Source organism: Protopterus annectens, chromosome 8.part0 (assembly GCF_019279795.1).
Source record: "Protopterus annectens isolate FY-2018-M chromosome 8.part0, PAN1.0, whole genome shotgun sequence".
NCBI lineage: Eukaryota > Metazoa > Chordata > Ceratodontiformes > Protopteridae > Protopterus > Protopterus annectens.
Genome location: NC_056741.1, coordinates 1,593,076,561 through 1,593,104,228, shown reverse-complemented (window position 1 = coordinate 1,593,104,228; position 27,668 = coordinate 1,593,076,561). Strand labels below are relative to the sequence as shown.

General features: G+C 36.5%; 1 protein-coding gene across 1 annotated transcript in view; it reads left to right on the top strand.

Annotated features, from left to right (window-relative positions):
- Positions 1–27,668, top strand: part of LOC122809553 (lipase member H-like) — a 462,467-nt gene that overhangs the window by 211,816 nt on the left and 222,983 nt on the right. Inside the window, exon 5 of the mRNA XM_044081135.1 lies at positions 14,481–14,588. Within this exon, the coding sequence (XP_043937070.1) occupies positions 14,481–14,588 (108 nt within the window). The remainder of the gene's footprint in view (positions 1–14,480; positions 14,589–27,668) is intronic.

The window sequence follows — 27,668 nt, the reverse complement described above, 5'->3', positions numbered from 1 at the left end:
TTTCATTTGTATGGTATCCTCTATCTACCAACCTTCCCTTAAGGTCATCAATTTCTGACATAAAACCTTCATCAGTGGGATTCAACCTGGATGCTCTGATTGCTTGACCTTTCATAACATTCTTGAAAACAAAAGGTGGGTGCATACTCGATCTCAGGAGTAAAGAATTACTGTAACAAGCTTTGCGGTATACACCAGTATTTATAAAACCATTAGCTAGTCTCTCCAGAAATATATCCAAAAATTCTATTTTATGAGTAGAAAATTGCATTGTGAATTTGAAACAATTTGTCAAGTTATTCATTACAAGGAACATTGATTCTAGTTCATCTATACTCCCATTCCAAAGAATAAACAAATCATCGACAAAACGTTGATAAAAAACAACATGCTTTCTAAATAGGGTTTCAGGAAAGAGAACATGTTCTTCCCAATGGGCTAAAACCATATTGGCGTAGCTATTGGCACAAGGCGTGCCCATTGCTATGCCATCTAGTTGTCTATATGTGACATCCTTGAACATAAACAAATTATTCTCCAAAACAAGTTCTAAGAAATGAACTATAAGGTCTATGGATACTGTGGTATAATCATTGTGTTCTTTTAAATAATCTGTTATATAAGCAAGTCCTAGGTTGTTGGGAATAACCGTAAATAATGATTTTACATCAAAGGTGGCAAACAAAAATGTATCAGTGCTGTCAAATTGCTTGATGTTCTCATATAACTCAACTAGAAACTGTTTTGAGTCTTTTAATACAAATTTATTGTTGTTCAATATCCTTCTTAGATATTTCTCCGTATAAACGGATAAATGCTCAGTAACCCACCCACGGCCTGAAACTATTGGTCTCATGGGTGGGTTATGAGCGTCCTTGTGTATTTTAGGTAGACCATTTATAATGGGAATCACAGGTATTTTAATGACTAGATAATCATATAGATCTTTATCTATTAGTCTGCTCTTATGGATATCAAGTAGAGTATCCTTAACGTATCTAATTATATACTGTACTGCCTCTGTAGAAATGGGTTCATAATAGATGTCATTGAGCATGCACTCCATAGACGTCTTATAACTCTCAGTGTCCATCACAACTACTCGACCACCCTTATCGGCTGGTCTGATGGTGATGGTTGTATCATTCTGTAGTTTCATGAGACTAATTCTTTCCTTGTAAGTCAGACTGTCCTTCATTCTAGCCCCATTTTTGGTGTTACCATTACCATGATATTTATGTATCTCATCCTCTGTTAATTTTGAGAATGCCTCTATGAGTGGATGTTGTATGGGTACAAAATCACTTAGGTTTTTAAAAGAAAACACTCTTGTGTTATCTGTCCCATTATTCTCTCCTTTATGCAAATACTTCAACATTACATTCCTACAGAATATTTTTAAATCTATAACAGTGTCAGCCAGTCTACTCTTGCTCCTAGGTATAAACTTAAGTCCTTTATTCAATAAATGGATATCATCTGGAGTCAGCGTAGCACTAGATAGATTATAAACTAATTTTTGCTGTTCCACATTTTCTTTAGAGTGTGATGGGGTTGTGGTTCCCCTGAGTATTTCCTCTTCTGCCTCCCCCTGCTCATGGACCGCGTTCTCCGTGGTCCCTTCTCTAATCGAATTGGGAGGGGAAAAGAAATATCAGTGTTATTCAATTTATCTGGGTGACCTTTCGTTGTTTTTGGTCTGACTACTGTCTCAGAGCCTTGTTTAGTTATGTCAGGTTTGCTTTTAATTATCTGTATCTCAGGATATAAATTACTATTGGATTCCATACAGGGATGCATCAAATGTATAACGTCAGTGGAATCTGTATTTAAACAAGCTGACTGAGCAGAATTGCTCTTACTGAGCTCATTCCCTATAGACTTATCAGGTACTGGACTCTGTCTAGCCTGATTCAAATGTAATTGCTCAGGATTCGATGCTAGAGTAACAACACTGTTATGCATACTATTATTGATTATATCATCACTAGAGGTAGTTAAAACCTCTTCAAATCTAGTGTTTGTATCAACCTGTCGTAAAACAGGTAGCCTTTCAACAACAGTTTCATTAACATTCTTATTGTCAATATTCAACATATTTTGTCCATTTCTAGGCCACATGAAAACGTGACCTAATTTAAAATCGTTAATGTCCCTGATAGCTTTGTGTCTCTTTTGTTGTAAAAGTTTACACTCAAAGGCAGAAATGCCATCCAGAAGATTTTCAAAAAAAGGTTCAACAAGAGTAACAGGAAATTCCTTATAGATTATTCGTTGCACTCTATTTATGTTGGTAGTTAAAACAGCCTCTTCTGGTAAAAAGAAGTCTACGAGGAGCTGTAAATATTTATGGCTTACCTCTATATTAAGTTTTTGCCACTTCACAAGCAATTCAGGATATTCCCGTCCTTGACTGGGCATATTAAAGACTCGTAACCCATGAGGAATAATTTTCTTATCCAGACAGAACTGGAAATGAATTATCTGTGCCTGAAGACGTTTTAATTTTAAAAAGTCCTTCTCCATCTCCTCGAACAACTTATGCAGCCTCTCCATGTCGTCAGTCGTATTAGTGACATCATCAATAGCAGACAAGCTCTCAAAATGTAGCGTGGCAAATTCAGAGTCCATGAGATATTGTTTAAACCTTTTCTGAAGCATGCTGTTCCCTTGGTCTTCACCTCTTGGGGTATAATCTAATTCTATGTCAGCCATAGCAAAAAGAAGTCCGTAACATAATGTAACTCGCTCCGGATAACAGTGGTAGAAAAAATTGAAATAACACAAGAAAAATACACCACCGTTGAATCTGGTAGACGCAACTGTCCCAGTAGGTAATAAAGCACTCAGAAATGAGAGGGATGTTGCGAAGCGAGCTTAAACAGTCTCAAAAATTAACCTGTCACAAAATGCAAGCGATCCACAAATGTTAAAAGGTAACTAATGTTTTATACATGACATTAAACTGACAAAGTTGTTCAAGAGAAACAATACAAGCCTGAACTTGAAATGTCACAGAATGTAACAATTATAGTCTGAACAAATAGTATTAAATTGACAATAGACACTCAGTTTAATAACATGGGTTGTGTATAATAACACTACTGTTTTAACTTGTCATAAATGACATACACTATACTGAACATCAAGGGGAAGCATGATGATTTTCACATATAAGTAAATGTGCATAACAAGTCATATGATTGCTTTAACTTGACATCAAACTGAAAAAGTCGTTCAAGGGAAACAGTAGAAGCCTGAACTAGGAATGTCACAGAATGTAACAATCACATTCTGAACAAATAGTATTAAATTGACAATAATCACTTAGTTTAACCTTTGCTGATTATACAAAATAGAATGTCGCCATTTAAATCTAAAAACTTTCAGTATATGCCATAAAATGGCAATGTATGAATGTGGAAAGGGAACTTGTAATCATTAATCACAATAAGTGAATTTGTTGTTTTTAACATATAATTTCACTCATTTTATATTAAGAAATGACAGATATGAAAATCCTTATGTGTAGGAAATGGGGGGGAAGAGGGATGCAATGATAATTAAAATACACTAACTTTCATCATTGTTCACATAAAACAAACTCGATGCTTTAAGTAAGTTAGCAACAAACAAAGTGATTACTTAAATGCTGGCAAACAATGAAATATAACTTCTGCTGTATCCAGTAAAATACATTGTATTATAAACATTAGGTATAAATATTATTGCTATCTATTTATATTAAGTAATAAGTTTTGAAAGACTTCATCAATAAGGGTGAATATGTTAAATAACTGTGTGCTATAATCTTTTACTGAGGTTTAATGTATGATACATCATACTTTACTATGAATTGCTTGTCATCTATCTTTTATGTAAATATTAATTGCTTATACAATAAGCAGACATTTATATTGTATTAGAATTCTGTCTAATCTACAATAATACTATATCTGTTCAAAATAATATAAATATTGCTTATTCCTATTACAAATATTATCCATATGATAATTCAATTTATGGAGCTCAGATTTTCTGGATTGTCAAGGTATGAGTGATAATCTGATAGACTTAGGTTTATCCATCAGATTAGGAATTATTTTCATTCCATGGCTAGTGCAGATCTTAGTTTGGTTAACATTTATTAATTTAAATTTGTTATTTCACAAAAACATTTTTAGTATGCCTGATCAAAACATTACTTTATTGGTGAACACTCAAAGTATAAAACTGATAATTTCCTTTAAAAGCTCAAACATATACTTCATAGTTATCAGAGGAAAATGTTTAATAGTCACAATAAAACAAAAAATACATAGTCTAAATAACCTAAGATGGATTTAACTTTATCTTTAAATACCAATGGCTTAAAGAATCCTAGCAAGAGATCAAATCTACTGAAATATTTAAAACTGAACAAAGCACAGATTGTCTTCCTTCAAGAAACTCATTTCAAAACAAATGACAATTACAAATGGAATCATAAGGAATATATGATATTGGCGCAATCCACTTATAAGACAAAGACAAAAGGGGTAACAATTTTATGGAAAATAAATGTAATTAACCCAGGAATCATTTATAAGTATGAAGATAAAGAAGGCCTTATGGCATTAGTAATAGTTAAATATAGTAACAGAATATGGACCCTAGCCAATCTATACTGGTTCCCAGGCATTGGAACAGGAACTGTTATAAACACTTGGATTTCATTTCCAATAATTATAATGGCAGCTTAATATTAGGAGGAGATTTTAACTGCATATTTGATATTTCTGAAACTACAAATAAAAGACCGCTGCATACATCTGCTTTATCAAAAGCTTTAAGTAAGTGGATAGAATAATTTCATCTTGTAGATATTTTCAAATTTAAAGAAGATAAATCTTTGTTGTTTTCCCATCAAGATCACAGAGTTGGCACCAAAAGTAGACTAGATAAAATATTTGCTGCCCATGATTACACTATAAAATCATTAATTTCTCAGTCACTCCCTGCCCCTTTTAGACCACAATTCATTGATACTAAAACTTCAAAATGGGTACAAACCATTAATCTTTAACTCTAGAATTCCAGCATATATAGCTAAAATTAGAGTTCAAACCCTGGTTATTATCTGAATTACACTTCGTCTTAGATATTAATTACACCACAGAGATAAATAAAATAATATGGGACTCATTAAAAGCTTTCATATATGGTAAGACCCTAACTTGGTATAAAAAAATCAGAGAATGGGATCCTGAATTATTAGATTTACAATCCAAACTTTTGTCAGTAAAAGCTGAAAAAAAATCTAAATCATTTGGAGATGAAAAATAAAGTAGAAGTATTAAACAATAAATACAATGAAATTCTAACACATAACACTAGTTTAGCTTTAGAAAAACTAAAAATGAATTACTTGGCCACTTCTCCCATATATCTACATAATTTATCCACAAGAATCAAAATACAATCAAAAGCTAATAACATTAAAAGTATCTTCCATGAAAAGAAAGGGTAAAATGTATCGGATATAGGTGACATTCTTGATGTCTATAGAAATCACTATATGGAACATTTCCAAAAAGAAAATGTACATATCGATCAATTAAATTTAGATAAAAAATGTTCTAATATAAAAAAATACCAGAAAAATTAAAACCAGATTTGCAAGCACCCATATCCTACAAAGAAATTATAGATACAATAAAAGAGGGTAAAAATAATAAAGCTCCAGGTATAGATGTCATAATTATGGAAATATATAAACTTTTTCCTTCAAAGATACTATCCCTCTTCCATAAAACTCTATTAGAAATTCAGTCACAAGCTTTAATAACACCCTCTTGGAGATATTCCTTAATCACACCAATCTTAAAGGAAAACAAATCCCCAAACCTCTGTACCTCATATAGAACTGTATCTTTATTAAATAATGACTACAAGATAATTATGACAATATTAACTAACAGAATGAAAATACCACTATCCAAAACAATAAATAATGATCAAACTGGATTTATATATCATAGACACACACATGACAATATTAAATGGATAATTTCTCTTTTAGATTATGTTAATAAAGAAAATAAAGAAACACTCATAATTGGCTAAGATATAGAGAAACCCTTTGATTCCCTAAATTGGGACTATTTATTCAAAATTCTGGTGTTATATGAATTTCCTCTTTCTTTTGTTCATCTACTAAAGAATAAATATACAAATAATTTAGCGTATATTAAGCTAGGTCCTTTCACCTCTGAATCTATACATATAACAAAGGGTACTAAACATGGATGTCCCATGTCACCGATTTTATTTACTTTGGCTACTGAAATATTAGCAGATTCAATACGTAACAATACAAAAATTAAAGGAGTAGATGTTTATGAACAATACAATTCTAAATTAATGCTCTTTGCTGGTGACATATTATTAACATTATCCAATACAAAAGAGACATTAGAAGAATTAGATATTTTAATTGACACATTTTACAGGACTTCAGGACTCCATTTCAATAAATCAAAATGAAAATTTTTATTTTTAAATAAAAAAAAGAATTGCAGACAAAGAGGAATCACATTATAGGGAAATACGAATCTAAAACTACCAAAACATAATAAAAACCAAAAACAAACAGGATGAACCACACCAGAATCTACAATAATGTATTTATTAAGTGCATTCGTTTTCTAAATAAAAACTTCTTCAGAATGAAATAATTACAAAAGGCTGAACCTATATATACACATCCTTGCCCCTACTTAACATAATTAATAAATTGCATCACTGATAATTAGCTAAAAGAAATACAGCTCTCAAAATGCAGGTACCAAATAAATAAATGCATGTAATACATAATAATTAATAACATGTGTACAACTGTAAAAATGCATATAAATTTAAATATAAATTACAAAAATCATTTAAAATACATGTAAATACATGGTTACTATAGAAGTTCAATAAATAACTCAATGTAGGTAATATATTTACTTGTATATTTACATATAACCTTCGGCTTTAAGCCTAAGGATAGAACTTGTAGATAGACTACTATTTAGACCGGGTTGTTGTGTGGCATTAGTTCTCAATTGCCAATTTAATTCCCTTGATTCTAAATAGTCATTCAGTGACCCCCCCTCTATCACCCAATGTTACTTGTTCTAATACTGTAAACTTAAAACTATGTCCCTCATTTTTTAAAACATATACTGCCAAAACATTCTTCAAGTCATGTCTCTTAATGTCATAAAAATGCTGGTAAACTGTACTTCTAAGGGCATTAATGGTCTTCCCTATGGAGAAACTTGGGCACTTAGTACAGAGTGCAAAATAAACTACTGCCTTACTACTACAGGAAAATTTCTTTTTGTGTACATGTTTACCATAATTAGGTATACGAATCTCAGTGCCTTCTATAATATATTGACATTGGAGACAAAAACCACACTTGAACATGCCACCTATTTGTGAATAAATTGTCTGTGATCTTTCAAGCATGTTATTAAATGTGGTATCCTTCTTATATACAATATTGAGAAGTGTCCCCACTAAATCTAAATAATCTTTACTAGTGGTAAACAAATTCCAGTTATGTTGAAATATGAATCTACCTTAAAATATTTAGGAATTGAGTTATGCAAGGATAATAATGAATTAGTCTCAAAAAACTACAATATCATCAATACAATTAAAATCTATGTGGAAAAATGGAACAAAATAATATTAACATTTGAAGATAGACTACAGTTAATAAAATGGTTTTACTACCCAAGATTCTATATATAGCTTTGGCAATATAACTGTTAACAGAAAGGAATATACTCAAAGAAATAAACTCATGCCTAATAACATTTTTATGTTTTCCCAAAAGAAACAGAATAGCTTTAATACATCATATCAGACCATGGAAACAGGGAGGGTTAAACTTTCCTGATATAGAAACATATATAAAAGCATCAATATCTAAAACAATCTCAGATTGGATAAGTCCAAATTATTTTCCAAATTGGAAAGAATTGCTAAGTGTAATATCAATAAATGAATTTGATTTACAAAACAAATTTCAAATAACAGATAAAAACAATTTTCCATGGCACATATTATGTATTAGGATGCAATATAACACAACTAAGCCCACTAAAACTTGTATGATTAATTATTACATTGACTCATTTAGGAAAATTATTAATGCAAATATAGATTTAAAAATCTGGTTTGATCTTTTAACACCATTCATAGTTACAAAGAGCTATCCACATAAAATATACAGAGAAATAATTCCTGGGAACAGAAAGGATTTGTTTGCTGGTTTCAGTGTATCAAAGAACTAAAAGTTCTGGATATGCAAACAATAGGATCAACATACAAAATTCCACAACAAGATTGGCTAACTATGCAAAGCATTCTGATGTATTCGCAAGATTTATGCAGAATAATTAGTAATTCTTCATTAAAAGAAATACCTAAACTTACGAAATACCTATATGAAATCATATATAATAATTATGACATGGGAAATAATATTTCGAAATTTTACAAGATATTGATAAATTATAAAACAACACCCAAATCCTCATATTGGAATTATATAACAAAAGGTCACTCATTACAGCTGACTGAAGAAATTAAATCAATTTTATTTTACCAATAAAACATACATCCTTTACACAATACTGGAAAGTTTTTAATTGGAAATGCTTGCACAGAGCATTCTTAACTCCAGGTAGAATTACTAAAATTAATTCTTCCACAAAGGGAATATGTTGGAGGTGTGAGCAAATACACAATGCAGATTGGAATCACATTTTTTTCGACTGTGTTAAAATTAAGCCATTTTGGAATGGTATTAAGAACTTTTTACAAGCTTTATTTAATTAATCATTTAACTTATCTAAAGCTCTAGTATTATTAAATATGCACGAAGGTCCTCATTTGAATGAGTCAAATATGTATCTAGTATGGACAATACTTGCAATCTCAAGGAAGTGTATAATAAGAAGGTGGAATACAAACAGAATACCAACTTTGGAAGATTTCTACAGCCTACTGAAGACAACAGCTTTGTTGGAAATTAAAATCAAAGAATTAAGGATTCATCCTAATTCATTTATTTACAATCCATGGAAAAAAGTCTTAATTGACACTTTACAATAACTGAACATATACACTCTGATAACTGAATTGTTATACCTATAAAGTAATTGTATATATTGAGCTCTGTTATAGTGTCAGGCTGATGTAAATACTGTACATAGCTATTTAAGATGTTATATACAAATACTATTGAATTTATTCAACTATATTTGAAAAATAGGTAAAAAAATAGGTAAAAATAAAACATTTTTTTTGATAAATCAACAACTTCTTGCTGGGAGCAGCTGTTGCTAGTGTGGTTCACATTTACGATATTTTAATTTGACAATATTTTGTTGTTTTATTGGAATTTCATTTTGTCATACCACCAGAAATTGTTTTTATTTGACATTTTTTTCTCTCTCTTTGGGTCTTTGCAGCTGACCATCAGCTGCCCTGAGGAACTGTGCTCATCCACTGAGTCCACCAGGCTCCCCTTCCTCCCCCAGACCAACTGTAATCCATGCTCAGTGTCAGTAATGAGATTAAGGCACTTGGGGCAGCATCTCAGTGATGCTAAGGAGTGTTCTTCCATGCTTACCTTCTCCTCTTACATGCACTTGTAATGCTCAGGCTGGTCAGGAAATGGTGTGTCTTACTTTTATTTAATTTACTATTTGTTTAACATAGATATCTCCTCAAATGTTCTTAGAGATATGAAGCAGAACTGTTTTTTTTTTTTTTGAGGCAGTTATCTTTTGGTTACTTTAACTGTTGCTGACAGCCTAGGTGGTTACTACTTTTAAACAAAGTACAATGTAGCTACAGAAAACACTCCAAGAAATCTTTTTTCAGATTGAAATATTGCTATTTGCCTGATGTTTTGAGGCCACTGTTGTTGTGGTCACTTTAGTCAACTGTTAAGCTTCATTGTGCAGTCTGTCAGTAGAAATTATGGAGTTGGTTTTCAAAGGGAAAAGGGTGGAGTTTTGGTCAGCGACTGAAATGCTGGAGTTGTGCTGAATGGTTCTTGTTAGTTTTCTGCTCAGTTTGTGTAGATTGCTGTTAAACAGTTCATTACTAATATATGTGGCTTGGATATATTTAGGGAGTTAATGTCATACACACCACAAAACCATGTTGAAGATTTCACTGCAGTCTTACAATTTCACTGCAATTTCAGTAAGCCTCAGAGTAAAAGCTATGTGGTTTTGCATGCATAGATAACAGAAGTTAATGAACTTGCCTATGAACATAATGTCTGACTTTTTTATTAGACTTCTTGCACTTTGTCATGTGATGTAATATTGAGGTTTGTTGAAATGCTTGATATTGGCTCAGTGAGAAGGCTACCATGATGGAACACAGCAGCTTGTCAAAATGCTGTATTGTAATCAAAATTGAGATTCCTGCTGTCCTGTTGTTTAGTGTTAAAAGTAGAGAACTGTAACAAAAAGCAAGTCATGGATTTTATTGACTTAATTGCTACAGAAACAAAACCTTTTACTATACCACTCATTGTAGTTTGTGGACTGTCAGTGGACTTGAGCGAGTACAACTTTTAAATCCCAGACTATACCCCTAGTCCCCTGTTTCTGGAGGCAAGAGTTTGAGAGCTGTGGTCCTGGGGGGTGGAGAGGATGAAAATTGCAAATGTCCTGACATTTAATGAAATATTATAAACTTTTTTATAGTGTATCTCAAAGATGTTAATGCACTATAAAATAACTGTAAACTCTACAAAAGAAACTAAAAATAGTAATAAAGTGCCCCTGATTTGGCTCATTATTTTGCTCTGAGGTGTTGAAATCCAATGATGCTTTGGCAAAAGGTGGTTGATTATAATTACCAAATAAAGTTGGTCAGTCATTACAGTAAAATACTTCTTTTACTTCAGAAAATGCAAGTTACATCATTTGCTTTTATTTTGTTAACTGTCTAAATAAGTGAGACTAATGTTTTAGAATTGACCTCGATTTGGTTCCTTCATCCTTGAATACCTGTGGATTTGTACTTCTCTCCCTGATTCTGTTGTCCAGTCAAGAAGGTGCAGAGTTTGGTTTTAAAATGGGGTGAAGATAAGAGCTATTTCCTGTGTGCAGGGTTTGATTCCCTCAGCTTTCATTTGCCTACTACGTGCCCTTAAGTAAGTCATATAACCAGTCAGTGCATTGGGAATTTGGGCTAGACTCCTTAATTGTCTTCTGGACTGCAGGCCTAGTAACTGTCTATCCGTGTTTTTCATTCACTTAGGTAAGACAGGGCATCCTACCAAAAAAATAAAAAGTCTGTGATTTCTGCTTTAACAAAAATGTTATGATTGCCAAGTCTGCACAACTAATGTTTTTGATATCCAGTGTTCCTGTCCTAAATATGTTGTTTTCAGATAAATCATTAAGAAAGAAAGAAAGAAAGTTAAACACCACAGTCAGGAAATAATGACATTTGAGTTTCAGACTGCATATGCTTCAGAAAATGCATGCAAACAAAACAATTTATTGCCGCAACTACGTTTAAGAGCAATGTTTAAATATGTCCCTGATTTTGTTGGCCCTTTGTACTTTCCACTGTTTTGGGCTTTTCCGCTGATTCTTGCACAATCATTAAAGTGGTTGTAATTAATGACTATGGTAACAATATATGGGCAAAAGTGATACACACCTGCTGTTGTGCAATCACTGTTAAACAGTAGTCATTAATTTGTCAGGGCAGGAGTAATGACACACAATGGTACTGTGTTTTGTTGCAGTAAGTGTAAAACTAGTATTTATTGCCATGGCTTATGCTCTTATGTGGGTGAGCCAGGGGGTTCTAGCATATTTTAAGAGTAGCAAGTGTGTCATAATTTGTTTCATTTTCCATCACAGTCAAATATCAACACAGTATGCAATAAGTGTCTGTCTTTGGTAGTTGAGCAGGATGTGTGTGAAAGCAATGGTGCAATGCCACAGTGGTGCAGTGAGCAGTATTATTATCTCACAGCTGGTGACTCCGGTTGAGTTCTTGGCTGTGGCTTCTGCACAGAATCTGCATGCCCTCCCTGTCTTTCCATGTGTTCTAGTTTCCTACATCACCTCAAAAATATGCCATAGGTAAAATGAGTTTCCTTCAATTTGTCTGTATGTCAGTAAGCAGTGTGTGTGTGTGTGTGTGTGTGTGTGTGTGTGTGTGTGTGTGTGTGTGTGTGTGTGTGTGTGTGTGTGTGTGTGTGTGTGTGTGTGTGTGTGTGCGCACGTGTGTGTGTATGTGTGTGTGTATGTGTGTGCATGTGTGTCTGTGTGTGTGTGTGTGTGTGTGTGTGTGTGTGTGTGTGTGTGTGTGTGTGTGTGTGTGTGTGTGTGTGTGTATCTTGTAATAGACATGGTTTCTCAGTATCTGTATGTTTGTGAAAACTCACTGCATCTTGTGATAGATGTGGCTTTTCCGGGACAGTGTAAGTGTGTGTCTGTGTGTTTGCGTGTAAAAATATTACGGATGTTTATCGGTGGGGACACACACTATTACTTAGCACATAAATAACTCTTCTCTCATTATCCTTCAAAAATTAGACATAGAATGCATTACAGAATAGTCAGACCCTCTGAGATAATTGGATCAAAAGCCTGTATAACTGCTGTAAAATCAACCTCAGAGCATCTAGAACACCAGTGACTTCTGGGGCCCTAGCAGCCCCAGACCCCTAGCTTAACTCAGTTAATTCCCCCACAGTCGTTACAGTATAGCTTTAAATAGGTACATTGTGTTGAAAAGATGCAGAAACAGTTGAAGACTAAGACAAAGTGTGAGGAAAATGTAGAAAAACAAGTAATCTGAATGGTGTGATGAGACCAGAATTACTGAGAACAAGAACAAGGACAACAGATGATCCGTGCATGGGGGATTAGTGGACAATACGGGATATGAAGCTCTTCTCCAGGAGTACCATTTTACTTAAGAGCAGCCCTGCATATCATCCCCCCACTCCTGTTGATCTACTTTCCAAACACACCCCCGACTGGGTTCCCCCTTCTGCAAATTCCTGGATCCACCACTGTATATGCATATGTATTTCTTCTTATTTTTATGTAAAATGTTTATAGTGATGAATTTATACTTCTCTACTTCAGAAATTCAGGTGTAGTGCTATGATTTTTGTCGTCAGGGTTAGCCTTGCTCTTCTTAGATGCACAGATCTAAATCTCCACAAAGCCGTTGTATCACTGTTAGAGAAATTGGATATTGTGTTTTAGTGTAGCCAATAACATTAATTCTTAAATAATTATTGATATTTCTACAGTACCCCCCCCAATCCAGTGTTTTACCTTCCAGCCCATGCCCCATGGTCTGCATTCCAGACTGCACCTACCCCCCCCCCTTCTGTAAATTTCTGGATTCTCCACTGCTCTGGTACCTGAGCAACCAGTGTTATTTAGTGGGCATTTAACAAGGTTGTTCTGAAGGAAGCTAATTCACTACAGCAGTGTTTTAAAAGTAGAGTGGGGTCCAAGGAATATGACCCCACCAATACGCCCTGCTAGTAGGAAAGAAAACTCTGCATGTGAGAAAGTCTCCAGATCTTTGCCCTCCTTGCTTGAAGTCATTCAGGATGCATCAGATTTCCTCTGCTCTTGCTACCTTTGCCAATTTTGTCCATCAGCTTACTGATGCTGACTGCACTGATTACCTCACTATTTGAGTGCCTGCTTCCATGAGGACAGAAATAGTAGTCCATCAATAAAGTACAAATATAAGCTTAGTCTGTGGTGTTGAACTCAGGGACCTGAAAGAGGCAGGCAGAGATCCCTGCTGTTCACAAAGTTTGGCTTAACTATTTTGCCAAAATAATGCCATTGGCGACTGTCCCATTAGCTCTTAAAGCCTGTCTTATTAAAACTTAATAAATTCCCATGGAAAAATCTTGATACAGAAGGCCTTCCAAAGGGAAAACATATTTTTGAAAACCAAGTTAATCAATTTTTTTTAAGTGACATAGCTTTCAACAAAATATTTTTGATATAAGACCATGTTTCTGGTAGAGCATACCAGTGATGTGTAAACATTGTATCTCAAGATTCTGTAACTGCAAAAACAGCATGCTATCAGACACAGATGATCGGTGGGGGATACCAAGTTGTATGAACCAGGGTGTGTTTATTTAAGTTATTGATGAGAACAGAATGTAGGGCAAATGTTACCAAGGTAAATGTTGGATAGGAGTGAAACTGCAGTCTGGAAAAACATATAGGAGTATTGCAACTATAGTTCAATTCAAGGAAGTCAGAACTTAAATGTCTCCTCCTGAGAAAATGTGATTATTGAAGTATAAATTATACTTAATGTAATCATTCAGTAAGACTGTAGAAGACTTTGTGTGTGCCAAACAATTAATTTTGTGGAACTAATTAAATTTTGCATAATGTGTTCAACAGCTAATCCACCTATTCCTGCTCTCGGAATTGCTAGACCAATAGGTCACATAGATTTCTTTGTTGGAAAAGGAAAAAAGCTAAATGGCTGCCCTCGTGGACTCTCTGACAGTAAGTACTGTTTGCATTCTTAAAGACCTAGTTGATTTAACAAACAAGTCTATGTTACAAAAGTCATTTGGAAAGTGCAAAGTCAGCATAAAAGAAGAAAAGCTGTTATTTATCATAAGTCTACATTTTGCTGCCAGGATTGGGAACTAAAAAGAAGCTAGAATGGTTATTGCCTTTAAAACCCCTTCTGTGTTTTGCCTGTACTTGCCTCTGACATTTCGTAGGCTGGATATGACAAGGATTAGTGTACTTAAGTTTTTACTACCATTTTGTTGAATGGAAAGGTCCATGCCTCTCAAGTGTACTTCATTATGAGGAACGTTCCTCATTTGGAGTCTTAAAAAATTAATGTTCCTCAAAGTTCCACGAAGTTCCACATTGAAAGTGTCTGCAGCACTTTCAGTGTTGGGAATTTTTTAAGTGAAATCCATGGTAAATAGAAATAAATCATGTTAATTCATTAAAAGATCTTTATAAGTAAAACCAGCATATTTTAACCATCCTATGACCGACCTAGCTGAAGTTGTTAGTAAGCCCATTTGTTCCACATCATGAGGGCTAGTGTTCCTCATTTTGGAGATGGAAGGTTGAGAGCTATGGAAAGGTCCCATTAGACGCATAGGTATTGCAGGAGAAATAATACTGTATATTTAATGTAATATGTTGTTTAAGGATTACTTTTTAATATATGGAGTATAGTTAGTGATAGGTCGTGCTTAATGAAAATTAAATCTTATTGTATGCATGGATGTTAAGTAGCAGTGACCCTTTTGAAACAAGCATATGCTCTTGAGTTAGCAATGTAAAGTATAAGGCAGGCAGTTGCTAGGTAGCTGAACGACATCTGATTTCTACAGCTTTGACAAACAGCCTCTCCTTCTCTCTGTCTCTCTATCTCTCTCTCTCTCTGTTGCTATGAGAATGAAGGCTGATAAGATCTGGCTGAATCAAGGCTCCCAAGGGAGTTGTGAAGTTTTCTCAGATTGTATCTTCCCGTGGTTATTAATGTGTTTGGCCTGGTTGTAATACTTTAATTTTAGTTGTAACTGAAAATATAATTTAAAAAACAATGTGAGATCATTAGAAGTACAAGGTGTGATTGAAATGTAAGGTCCAAGGGAAGAGAGGGCAAAATGTATTATGGTTAAAGTTGTTTCAAAGAAAAGGAGAGAAAAAAAGTTGATAGCAAAACCGGAAATGGTTTTGAAGTACTTCTGATAAAATTATGAAGCTTATTTAATTGGTCAAGATCAATGGAAGTGTTAATTCAGTTGGACATAAAGTAATTTAAAAAAATATATAAAGAAAAATATTTTAAACTAATGTGATAGAAATTAAACATCTGAATATTCTCTATTTTTTATTACCTTAAAAATGAACCTAAGAAAATATTCTAAGCTGAATTCAAGACAACATCAAGATACCTTTGCATTGCAGGATTTTAGGTATAAATAAACCAAAATAAGCCCACATAGTGTCGGACGGCCATACAATGGCCAAAACCATAGTAGAATCCCAGAAGTATATTTAGTTAGATGCAAAAAACAATGACTAAGCACTTTCATCCCTGTAATGCTTGGGACTTCTTCAGAACCATATCAAAAGTGAATCCACCATTTAAATAGCAAATTAAGTCATGTAAGGAGCATCTATTAAGTCAGTTTAAAAACAAGCCACTATGTATATGATCAAAAAACTTTGTAAAATGCAAAAATATATATATAAATATTTACTAATTAAAACAAGAAATGATTTACAATTTGCTAATAAAATCGATCTTTTTAAATGTATAAAATATATTTGTAGGATAAGTCCCCAGCTCTCCCTTGACTGAATGAACATATTTCCATTTTACCAGCTTTAAAGTTCAGAGCAGATTAAATTATAATATGCATTTATTCAACATAGTTCATCCTTTATGTCTTATATAGAAGTGCACAACAATATTTTACTGTTGCTGATTTTTGCAGTTTACATACTTTTTATCCTACAAATATATTTTATACATTTTAAAAAGACAGATTTTTATTAGCAAATTGTAAATGATTTCTCATTTTAATTATTTTTATTAGTAAATATATATGTGTATATATATATATATATATATATATATATACATATATATATATATATATATATATATATATAATATATATTGCATTTTACAAAGTTTTTGATCATATACATAGTGGCTAGTTTTAAATTGCAATTACATTGTCTCCATCTTGTTCCTTAGTTTCAGGCCCAGAAAATGGGCTGTGAACCCTAGATGCACCATCTGCATAACTGTGGATGGAACCTGATCTTTGTTTTGCCGTGAACTTAAAAGAATTAAATAAAGTACCTAGCTACACCATTTTTTGTTGCCATCTGGTTGCCTGTTCAGCCTGAACAGTGGGGCATATTCTGTGACAAATAAACATTCTCAACCAATTGGGTATACTTTAATGAAGATAGTACCCACATGATTGCCAAGCATCCCCTGTCAATGGTGGAGTGTCTGATTTCTGTTCCTCACAATTGTTGACTCAAAAAAACATATGGGATGTTCTTCCTTGTCAAAGCTCTGTGTGTTCTGCCTGTGATGGATTAGTATATACTACAAAAGGCCTGCTGAAATATGGAGAGGGTAGGACAAGTCTTGAACAGAGCATTTTCTTCAGCTGGTTAAACGCATTGTCTGCTTCTAGTGTCATTTTAAACTTAAGAGATATCTTCCCTTTTGTCATATCTGTACATGGGCAAGCTACTGAGGTAAAGTAGTTTGATAGCAGCCAGCTAACTCCAGGAATGGCCTCACTTGATTCTTAATGCTACTAGTAGCCCACTTTCACACAGCTTTTTTTTTCTTTCTTTCTTTGGTCAAATAATCCCCTTACCAATCACATTGTCTAGCTATTTTAATTATGCCATACCTAACTTGCTATTAGAGACATTGACAATTAACCCAGCTTGTCAGAAACAATGTAGTACAGCCTGGACCCTAGATGAATGAGTCTTTTGAATGGTTTATTATATCAGCTGTATACGTGGCAGCATACATGACATGGGTTTAGGGCTCTGACTATAGGTCTTTGAAAGGAGGCTCAATTAACTGGAGCTGCTCTACGTTTGGTGTCGTTTGCCAGAGGTCTAGAGTTTCTGCTGATATCCAAGGCATCCAAGGCTAAAAACAAGAAAATAAGTATAATCTGTGATTTTGCTGCACTTTTCAAACTGTATTTTATCAGATTGCTGCATTATTTCCTTTTCTACTGTTTGTGACTGCATCATTCTCTGCACTTGATTTTAACTGTATCATCACCATAGATAGCACAGACTAGAATTAGATCTACTGAATCTAGTCCGTTATTGATACACTTGAGCACTAAGCCAGCCATCTGACATTAAAAAGGGCTCCCCTGTACCTTTGTGGCAGAAGAGTGTAGATCCAGTCTTGTCTGAGTTGGGGATTGCTGGAGGAAGTTTCATTGTGTGCTTTCCTATTGGTAGTTTAACTTAAAAGTGTTTATTTTCACCTGTATTTAAGCCTCGGATTTGCCAGTTGCTATGCACCACACAGTGGAGGTTTGTGGTGCCCTGTATAGACCTTGAAACATAGTTTTCCCAAGACATCTGACAGTGGAACCCTCCCAAACTTCCCTATTGCACTACGGGCAACTCAGCTGTGCATTGAGCAGTGTTGCCACACTTATCATCACTAACCTTCAATAGAATAAGTCCCTTTTTTAGTCCTACCACAAAAAACAGTCTAACTAACCCACTCCCTTCCCTAATAGTATATATGGTAAAAACCTGCTAAAATGGATGGGCAGTTTCCCATCATCTCTCCGGCCAACCTGAGAGATGATGGGCATGCTAAGGCAATGTAATAATTGCCTCATGTATACTGACAACCAGTTAGTTCTAAAACAAACAATACCATTTGTGAGAAATGTAATTACACTCTGAAAGTGGAATCAGTTCTCACATAACAACAAACCGGACTTCAAACAGGTTATCAGCACACACACTTCAAAATCACACAAATTAAGGACATGAGACATAAACCCACATATGCGGAAGTACTCACTAGAAGTCTACAAAAAGATCAGAGACCTCCCAAACGTAAACCACTTGCACACACTACATTATCAATAGGAAATAGTACACATAATAACACACACACACCAATGTCTCAGCAAATAAGCCAGTAAGGCAAAACATGTCAAGCCTAATATTTTGGTCATAGGCGACTCTATACTGAGACAAACAGATGTCTTTCTCACCAGGCTAGGCAAGGAGGTGGTCACAGCCAAATGCCTGTCAGGTGCCAGGATCTGTCAAATCACGCATGTATTCAAGTCACTCAGGAAGTACTGTTATGACTCTGTCATAGTCCATGTTGGAGTGAATGACTTGAGACATATCTCTCTAGACTATATGAAGAGAGACATGACTGAACTCTCAGAATATGTGTCTCAGACAGACTAGCCCTGAGAATCATTCTGCCTTCACCCAGGGTGATGCCACAATATAAACAAAAAATGATCGACTTCAGTAATTGAATTACTTCTGGTGTCAGTCCAAGGGCATCCAGTATCTGTCAGCCTGGAAAGACAAGGTCGACAGGCCATGCTGCTTTGCCAAAGATGGTCTGCACTTGTCTCCTCTAGGCTTTCAGATACTGGCAAAGGCTCTTGCCTCCCCCATAGTGCCTTTTTTAGGCAATTTCAAAACAGAAAAATTTCCGATGTAACAAAATTCCTTTGAGATAAACTCAGGGTTCTGCTGCTTAATGCTAAAAGTCTAAATAGAAAACTGCACTCCTTGGAAGCACTCTTCGCCTTGGAAGATGCTGACATTTGTGCTGTAACTTAGACATGCTTCAAATCCAAGGAGAGCACCCCAGCCGTGCAAGGCTACAATGCCTTCAGCACATTCACACCTCAAAATGAGTATGAAAGAACCAAAGGTAGAGGTGCATCCATCTTCATTAAAGCCAAGTACACTTCAAGACTGGTCAAACAGTATGACTTTCTCAAACTACTCCATGTCCAATTAATTATAGGCAAAATACTCTACCACATCATTGCTAGCTCTAGGTCCCCCACCATGAACCAAGAAAAGCACACCACTTACATGGGCTTACTGGAGTCACTCGCCATACAGCCAAACACCTTGGTCATTGGAGATTTCAACTATCCTTCCATTGACTGGGTGACGTACATGATCACAAACATGCTTGCTCAGAGGTTTCAGGACTTTGCCAACATATAGGGTCTGGAACGGATACTCTATATCCCCACAAGGGGCTCAAATGTCACTGCACTCCTCCCTGTGTGATGCCCTCCCTAGGAAGGTCAGGCCATAAATCAGTCTCATTTGACGTAACTACTGGACCTGACACCTGCCACCTCCACAGGAACAGAAACCTAAAAAAAATTTACCAATGCAATCTACAGCTTACTAACCAATGGTCTAAAATGTTTCAAATCCCCTTCAATCACAGACAACAAAAACTCCTATGGAGAGGTGTACATAAATGCCGTGTATAAACACTTAAGCTGTATTGACTCGGTTGTACCTGATCAAATCAAAACCAGATCCTCCCGAAAAAACAAGCCACCCTGGTTGGCCTCAAGTATAAACATGTTATATAACAGGAGGAAGAAACTGATGTTTAAGACCAAGAGGGCACTGACTCAGCAGAGGAAGAACTCCCTCCACAGCTTGTAAAGCAAATCAGAAGTCTTGTCATGTCCTCCAAAGCTAATTATAAAGCTAAAATAGCATCCCTAGCTAAGGATAATAATAAGGCATTTTATAACTCCATCTGAAATCTGAAAGGAAATGCCCAGCTATGTGCCAAACTGGTAGTGGCTGATCCACTCATGCTACACCAGAGGAAACTACTAACCTGCTAGCTGACAGATGTGGCAAAAACATCAACCCTTGTCCCCAGCAGCCATACCCCAAAGCATACCTGACACCAGTCCTCTGCCTGCCATCTCCAGAGATCAGGTCATAACCTCGCTCTTCAAGGCCTCGATAGGACCATATAACATCCCAGGTTGAGTACTAAACAATCTAAAACAGGACCTAGCAGACCCACATGATGCCATCTTTACCCACAGCCTGAGAACTGGCTTTGATCCAGCAGAATGGAGAAGAGCAACACTAATCCCCTTGCACAAAGGGGGCCATCAACCAACCCTGGGAACTATAGACTCATAAGTCTAACCAGCCTCATCTGCAAGGCCATGGAGAGAATCATCATGGACCTTATCGACAAAGACATATGCAGCTTTCAAACTCTAGACTCAACCCAGTTTGGCTTCATTAAGATAGATCATGCTTGTCAGATCTGGTAAACTTCTTTGAGAAAGTCACCAAAACGCTGGATGAAGGAAAGACAGTGCATACCCCCTACTTTGACCTGGCTAAGGCTTTTGACACAATTCCCCAACTCTCCCAGCTGGGGATTGACAATTACATCAGTAAGCCAACTGGCTCTCCAACAAAACACAAACCGTCAAAGTTGGTGACTCCAGTAGACCAGTCACCAGTGGCATACCTCAAGGATCTATGCTGGGCCCTTTACTGTTTGGACTCGGAAGTCCAGGCTAAAGTAGATGGCATTTGGCTTACTAAGTTCACTGATGATTGTAAATTGGTGCAATCATTGAGTCCCCCAATGCTGTTAATATATTACAGAAGAGGCGAACACAGACAAAGATTGATTCCAAAGCCATGGACTAAAACTAAATGCAAAAAAGTGCATTATTCTCCCCTTTGGCAAAGTGGAATTCCCTGCTAATTACAGTATTGACAGCATCCCCCAAGTTCAAACCCAGTAGTGTGATATTTAAGAACACTGATTGATAGCAATCTAAACTTCAACCACCATGTTTCCACAGTGGTGAGGAAAACATTCTATGTTGTGCATCTCATAAGTAAGGGCATCATATCAAGGTCTAAGGATATTATAACTCCACTGTATTCAACCCTCATCAGACCTTTAAAATAGTATAATGCTCCCTTTTGCATGCTCCTCACAAGACACCTGCAGCAGCTGGAGAGACCACAGATGTTTCTTACCAAGAAAATACAGGGCCTCCAAACCATGATCTATATGGATAGACTGAAAGCCCTGTCACTGTACTCTGTATCATATAAGTTGCTGAGAAGCAACTTGTACCTGGCCTAAAGGGCAGTCTCTGACCCTGCCCTAATGGAAATGCTGCACATCCACAAGTCAAATGCCATAAGAGTTACTCCCTCTTGGGATCTTAACCTAGCCTGTGACATAAACAGAACATGCTGGAGAGACAGTTACATCTCCCAGAGATTACCACTCCTATGGAATAAACTTCCAGTTCACATGAAACATAGCAACTCTCTGACCCTATTCAGTGCACAATAGACAAATGGATGGGTTACTGCAAATTCACCCGGGGGGGGTGGTGCCCATGTCCCTCATGGACAGGGGTAGTCGGTGTTGATCATAGACTCACTCAGCGAATGTCGCGCATTTGACCGATAGGAGAAACTCAGGATTAAGATGGCTAGACTTGTAAGAGCTCTAGGACTGTTAGCCTTGTAATCTCCTATGAAACTATAATATCAAGTAGCCCAAAAGGAAAGACAGTATATTGAAATAGGCCCTCTAATGGTAAAAAGTTGCCTTTTTCTTGACTTCAGCTGGGAGAGGGATCTACCAAAATCTCTCTATTAGTTCTAATAAGGTCAGAAATCTTGCCATTGTATGTGTTTCTATGAGTCTTGGCCTGAGATTAAAATGGGGCTAGTGGGATCAGTGCTCTATCCCGATTAACAAATGCAAAATAAAATAAATAAATAAGTTCATCAACTCCGTGCATTGGGTAGCTGCCAAGTTTCAAAATTATATTTAGGCTTCTTAAAATCGTTACCAAACTTGATTGTTTCCTCAGAGTTTGGGACTGATTATGAGGGGCTGCTCCGCCTGTTGTTTAATTACTCTATCACCCCCCCCCCCATCTTAAGCAAATTGCTTTTCACCCTACCCAGCTTTTTCCTGTGACTGTTATTCTGTAAAGTTTTAAGTTAACCTTACTCTTGCTATAATCTTAATATGGTAGTGAATTAGGTCTGTTCTGCTGGACAGATTTGAAAAATAGTTCTTTATTTCTTAACAGATGCTCTCTTATTTCCTGTTTCTGTGGCTTAGGTAATTTATCACCTACCTGGACTTCAGGCACAGAGGTCAGTTTTCTTTCTTTAGCAGACCTGTTTATTTTTTACGTTAAACTAACCACAAAGGATAGCTCTGCTTCCTGTGGTTTCAAAACATACAAATGATGCATCTGTTCTGCTCCTCTCTTACCAGTAGGTTTACTCTGTAGTTTGTTTAATTTAGTTTTTCTTCTGTTTCAAATGGACCCTACCACTTTGCCAAACATTTATGGAGGGGATCAAAACTAACATTTGTTCTCCAACCTCGAATTCCATGACTGTTGTGTTTGTGTTATGCACCGCATGTTGTGTGGCCTAGACCCATTTATTGTTCCCTTACAACTGGCTTGCAGCCTATTGTGGGTCTATATTAAGTCAGTGAAACGACATTACAGCGAATGCTGTTTCGCCGACACATAAACAACAAAATCCCACAACAGTGAAACCTCAGGTCACCGATTTTTTTCCCAGGAAAAAAAATCAGTAGACCATAAAACACAACACATGACTTAAAACATAGAAGAGCGGGGACCATTCGCTGTTTTGCTGACTTAATATAGACCCCCTATTACTTATGTTAGTATAATGTTCTATGGAACTTGTAAATGCGTTTTTCTCTTCTTTCCAGGTTTTGATATCTACCAGTCCATAAGGGTGTCTGCAATATTATATGATATGTCTGTAAGTAATTAAACCTGTTGAGGCTTATGGTACTTTTGTAATGACTCTGAGGAGGTATAGTATAAACTGATCCCAGTTGTTTACCATTTCCCTTAATTACCTTTATCAGAGTGGATTTTAATACTCATTTAATACATTTCACTAGTCTTTCTGTTTGGGATGGTAAACTAAGTTTTTTTTTCTTTTTATCATTTGGTACATTATTCTTGTAAATGGCGTTTCTTGGTCAGTGAGTGTATCCTTAGATATTCTTATTCTGAAAAATAACATTAACTCCTTAGCTATAAATTTAACATTAGCCCTACGTAGGGGAATAGCCTCATACTTCTTGACTAGGAAGTCCCAAATGACCAAAATGTATTGAAACCCCAATATAAAATTTTACCTTTGTCTCTTAACAGGCATTGGAACCAAAGGATTTTTAAAGAGTGGATCATTGGGGCTGTCTTCTGGCATTCTGGGCACCCAACATAGAAGTTCTGAGTTTCTGTCATTATTCTTGGCCAGTAATCTTTAGTAGGATCCTTGTATTAGGTTTGCCCATACCTAGGTACCCTCCTAGTGTATGACTGTGTGCTAATTTCATTAGGGTTCCAAAAAGTTTGGGTACCAGGAGTTGGTTTATTGCATCATAGCTGACTTTACTTATTTTGTACATAAATATTTTGTAACTAAACATACAGATGGGAAATGGGAACATCTTGTTCAGCTTCTTTCCCTACAACCCTAGCTGTATTTTATCTTGCTGTATTTAGTGTCAGGCCAGCTTAAATTGGCTCAAAATGGTAAGACAGTGCAGCCAGGGGAAGGAAAATTGAGACCTTTTGCATAAACAATGGTGCCGAAAATTCTGCTGAATTCATCAGTGTCCTGTATTAAACCACAAAATTTCACAAGCTCATGAAATAAACACTTTTGTAAAATAAACCAAAAGTCAGTGGTGCAGACTTTTCTCAAACAACTGCACCAAAGAACCTTAACTTTCTGTTGTGATATCCAAAGAAAATCATGCAAAGTACAGTCTTTCTTTCATGAAGTTCCGTAAACAAAGGGACAAAGTCTGTCACACAAAATCCAGTAATTCCCTTCTATGGCAGGAATTTATATCCATAGTTTGTAGGTGCTTCCACAAGAACTGTCTGCTCTTTGGATTCCTGTGCTGAAGACTTGTCAGGTGAAATCCACAGTGATTCTTCTTTTTGCAAGACACTACCCAGAACCTTTGTTCCGGGAACACAGTCCCACTCTGAGAGGCCAACGTTCTATGAATCGGTAAGCCTATAATCCTATCTTTTATACATCAGTTGCATAACTGGCCTACTAAAACGTATTAACTGAATCATTCAGGAATCATCTCTGCATAATGCTTACTGATACCTAATTATGTAAAGTAACGTTTGTTTATTCTGCATTTGCACAATATTTACATCATTTTTAGATGTAACAGCACTGTTTTCAACTTTTGTTCACACTATTTACATCATTTGAGACACCTTACTGGTGAGGAATTACATGTATAGATCTGCACATATCTACTGACCTCACAAGATCCAAATGTAGTGAAAGCTTTGAAACATGAGGAAAATAAATCTAAGATGACTTCTCTGCTTAATTTAGTAGAAGCATATTGACGTCAAGCAGGATTGGAAATCAAACCATAGTAGATAAAAACTAGGCAGCAACTGAATGTGCCAAGAAACAAAAGAAAGAATATAAGGTGAAGGACCAGATGGGAAGGGCAAGAAATGTGGAAAAAGCATAAATATAGTTGCAAGTATAGAAAACTTCTGGAAGAACCTCATGTTGATCAGGAACGAATGCAGGAATGGTTAAAGAGAGGTGAATTCAAACCAAGAAATGAAAGGTTAATATTGGCAGCCCAAGGTAGTGGGCTACATACATGCTGGTTTACAAAGTCCATTGAACATGTGGGAGAAAAGTACAGTTGTGTACACCTACCATAAATGTAGATGTTCGAGTGTCTTCACTGTTGCAGTCATGACTGTAGGGTTCTCCCCTGCCGGCAGGCAGTCCTCGGTCGGCCAGAATCCCAAAGTCTGGGTCCGGCGTCAGCTGTTCAACCACTTTCCCTGACGTCAGAGCACCAGGAGTACAAAGCCGACAGCCGACACCATCTTCTCCAGTTTTTCTTGCCCCAGATGTCAGGAGTCCCAAAATGAAAAAGGTCCCATATCCTTTGCAAATACACCTCAGAAGAATGGTGAAAAAAGGAACTACACAAAAGTAAAAATAAGAGGGGACAGGAGGGAGGGAAACCCAGACTGCAACAGTGAAGACACTCGAACATCTACATTTATGGTAGGTGTACACAACTGTACTATGTTCATCGTGTTTCACTGTTGCAGTCATGACTGTAGGGTAGAATCCCAAAGCTGAAAGAAAGGGAGGAGGTCATAAAGAAGAAGGGGCGGCTAAAAGGCCCTGCAAGACTGCAGAGGCAAAGCCTGCCCTAGACTTAGAGTAGAGAGGTAGATTGTAGTGCTTAGAAAAAGTATGCACTGAACTCCAAGTTGCAGCTTCCAAAATGTCTTTGGTAGGAACTCCCCTGAGGAAGGCCGCAGAAGTGGCAGCAGCTCTGGTGGAATGAGTTTGTATACTCCCTGGGATTTGCTTTCCATGGTGTGAATAACAAAATCTGATTCCATGTGCAATCCATTTAGAAATGGTCTGTTTTGAAATGGCTTTACCTTGGGAACTTGAAGCATAAGAAACAAACAATTGTTCTGATTTTCTGATGTCCTTGGTTCTGTCCAGGTAAAAACGTAGTTGTCTGTGTACATCCAAGGAATGTAAGATCCTTTCCCCTTTATTTTGAGGAGTGGGGAAAAAGGTTGGCAAGTGGATAGTCTGATTTAAAACCACTTTGGAAACCACCTTAGGCATGAAGGTAGGATTAGTCCTCAAAGATACCCTGTCTTGATAAAAATAATATAAGGTTCCACAGCCATAAGAGCTTGTAACTCTGAAACTCTCCTGGCAGAGGTTAGGGCTAACAGGATAGCTGTCTTCCAAGATAAAAACTTGATGTCAGAAGAGGCAGCAGGCTCAAAAGGAGGCAAGGTTAGTTTTTCCAAAACATAGTTGAGATCCCAAGCAGGAATGGGAGGAGATCTAGGAGGTCTTAAGTTCTTAGTTCCTCTGAGAAACTGTCTCATGAGCTGGTGGGAAAAAAATGGGAGGGTCTGAATTATAATGAGCAGAGATAGCAGAGGCATGTATCTTAATGGAAGAGAAAGAGAGACCCTCATGTAAGAGATCTGTTAAGTAAAGTAAAATTAAAGGAATGTTAGGAAGAAGAGGATCAGAATCCTGAGCCTGCATCCAGGAACAAAATCTTTTCCATTTTCCTGCATAAGATTTTCTAGTGCTAGGACGTCTGGCTTCTAAAATGACATCCATAACCTGCTTGGGTAGGAAAGAAGAAATCAAAGGCCCTGGATTAACCAGGCCACCAGGCTGAGAGTTCTGACATGAGAGTGTAGAACCTGACCCTGGTGTTGGGACAGAAGGTTCGGAGATGGAGGTAAAACCCAAGGGGGGCTCCAGACATAGGTTTTTTAGAGTTGGATACCAAAACTGTCAAGGCCAATTTGGGGCCAGCAAGATTATCATCTTGGGCTTGTCCTGTTTTATCTTTAATAAGACCCGTGGAAGAAGAGGAAGAGGCGGAAAGGCATATCCCGAGAGGTTCCTCCAACTGAATGACAGGGCATCCACTTTCCAAGCTTCTTTGTGGAAAGTCCTGGTGCAAAATTTCTGTAGTTGATGATTGAGATGGGATGCAAAGAGGTCTATGTGAGGACATCCCCAAACTGCTGTTATCATCCTGAATATTTTGGTGTCCAGCATCCACTCGTGTGGATCCGAAAGGTTTCTGCTCAGACTGTCTGCCAGGAAGTTTTGATTCCCTGGTAGAAACTGAGCTTGAAGATCCAGATTGCAAGCTAGAGCTGTGTTCCATAGATCCATGGCTAGTCTGCAAAGGGGTAGGAATGAGATTCCCCCTTGCTTGTTTATGTACCACATAACTGTGGTGTTGTCTGTCCGTATTAGTAGTTGTCCTGGTTGTAGAAGATTCCTGAAGGCCATTAGAGCTTTCTGAATGGCTAACATTTCCTTTAAATTGATATGCAGGTGCTTCTGATCCTTTGTCCAAAGGCCCTGCAGACAGTTGCCCTGAAA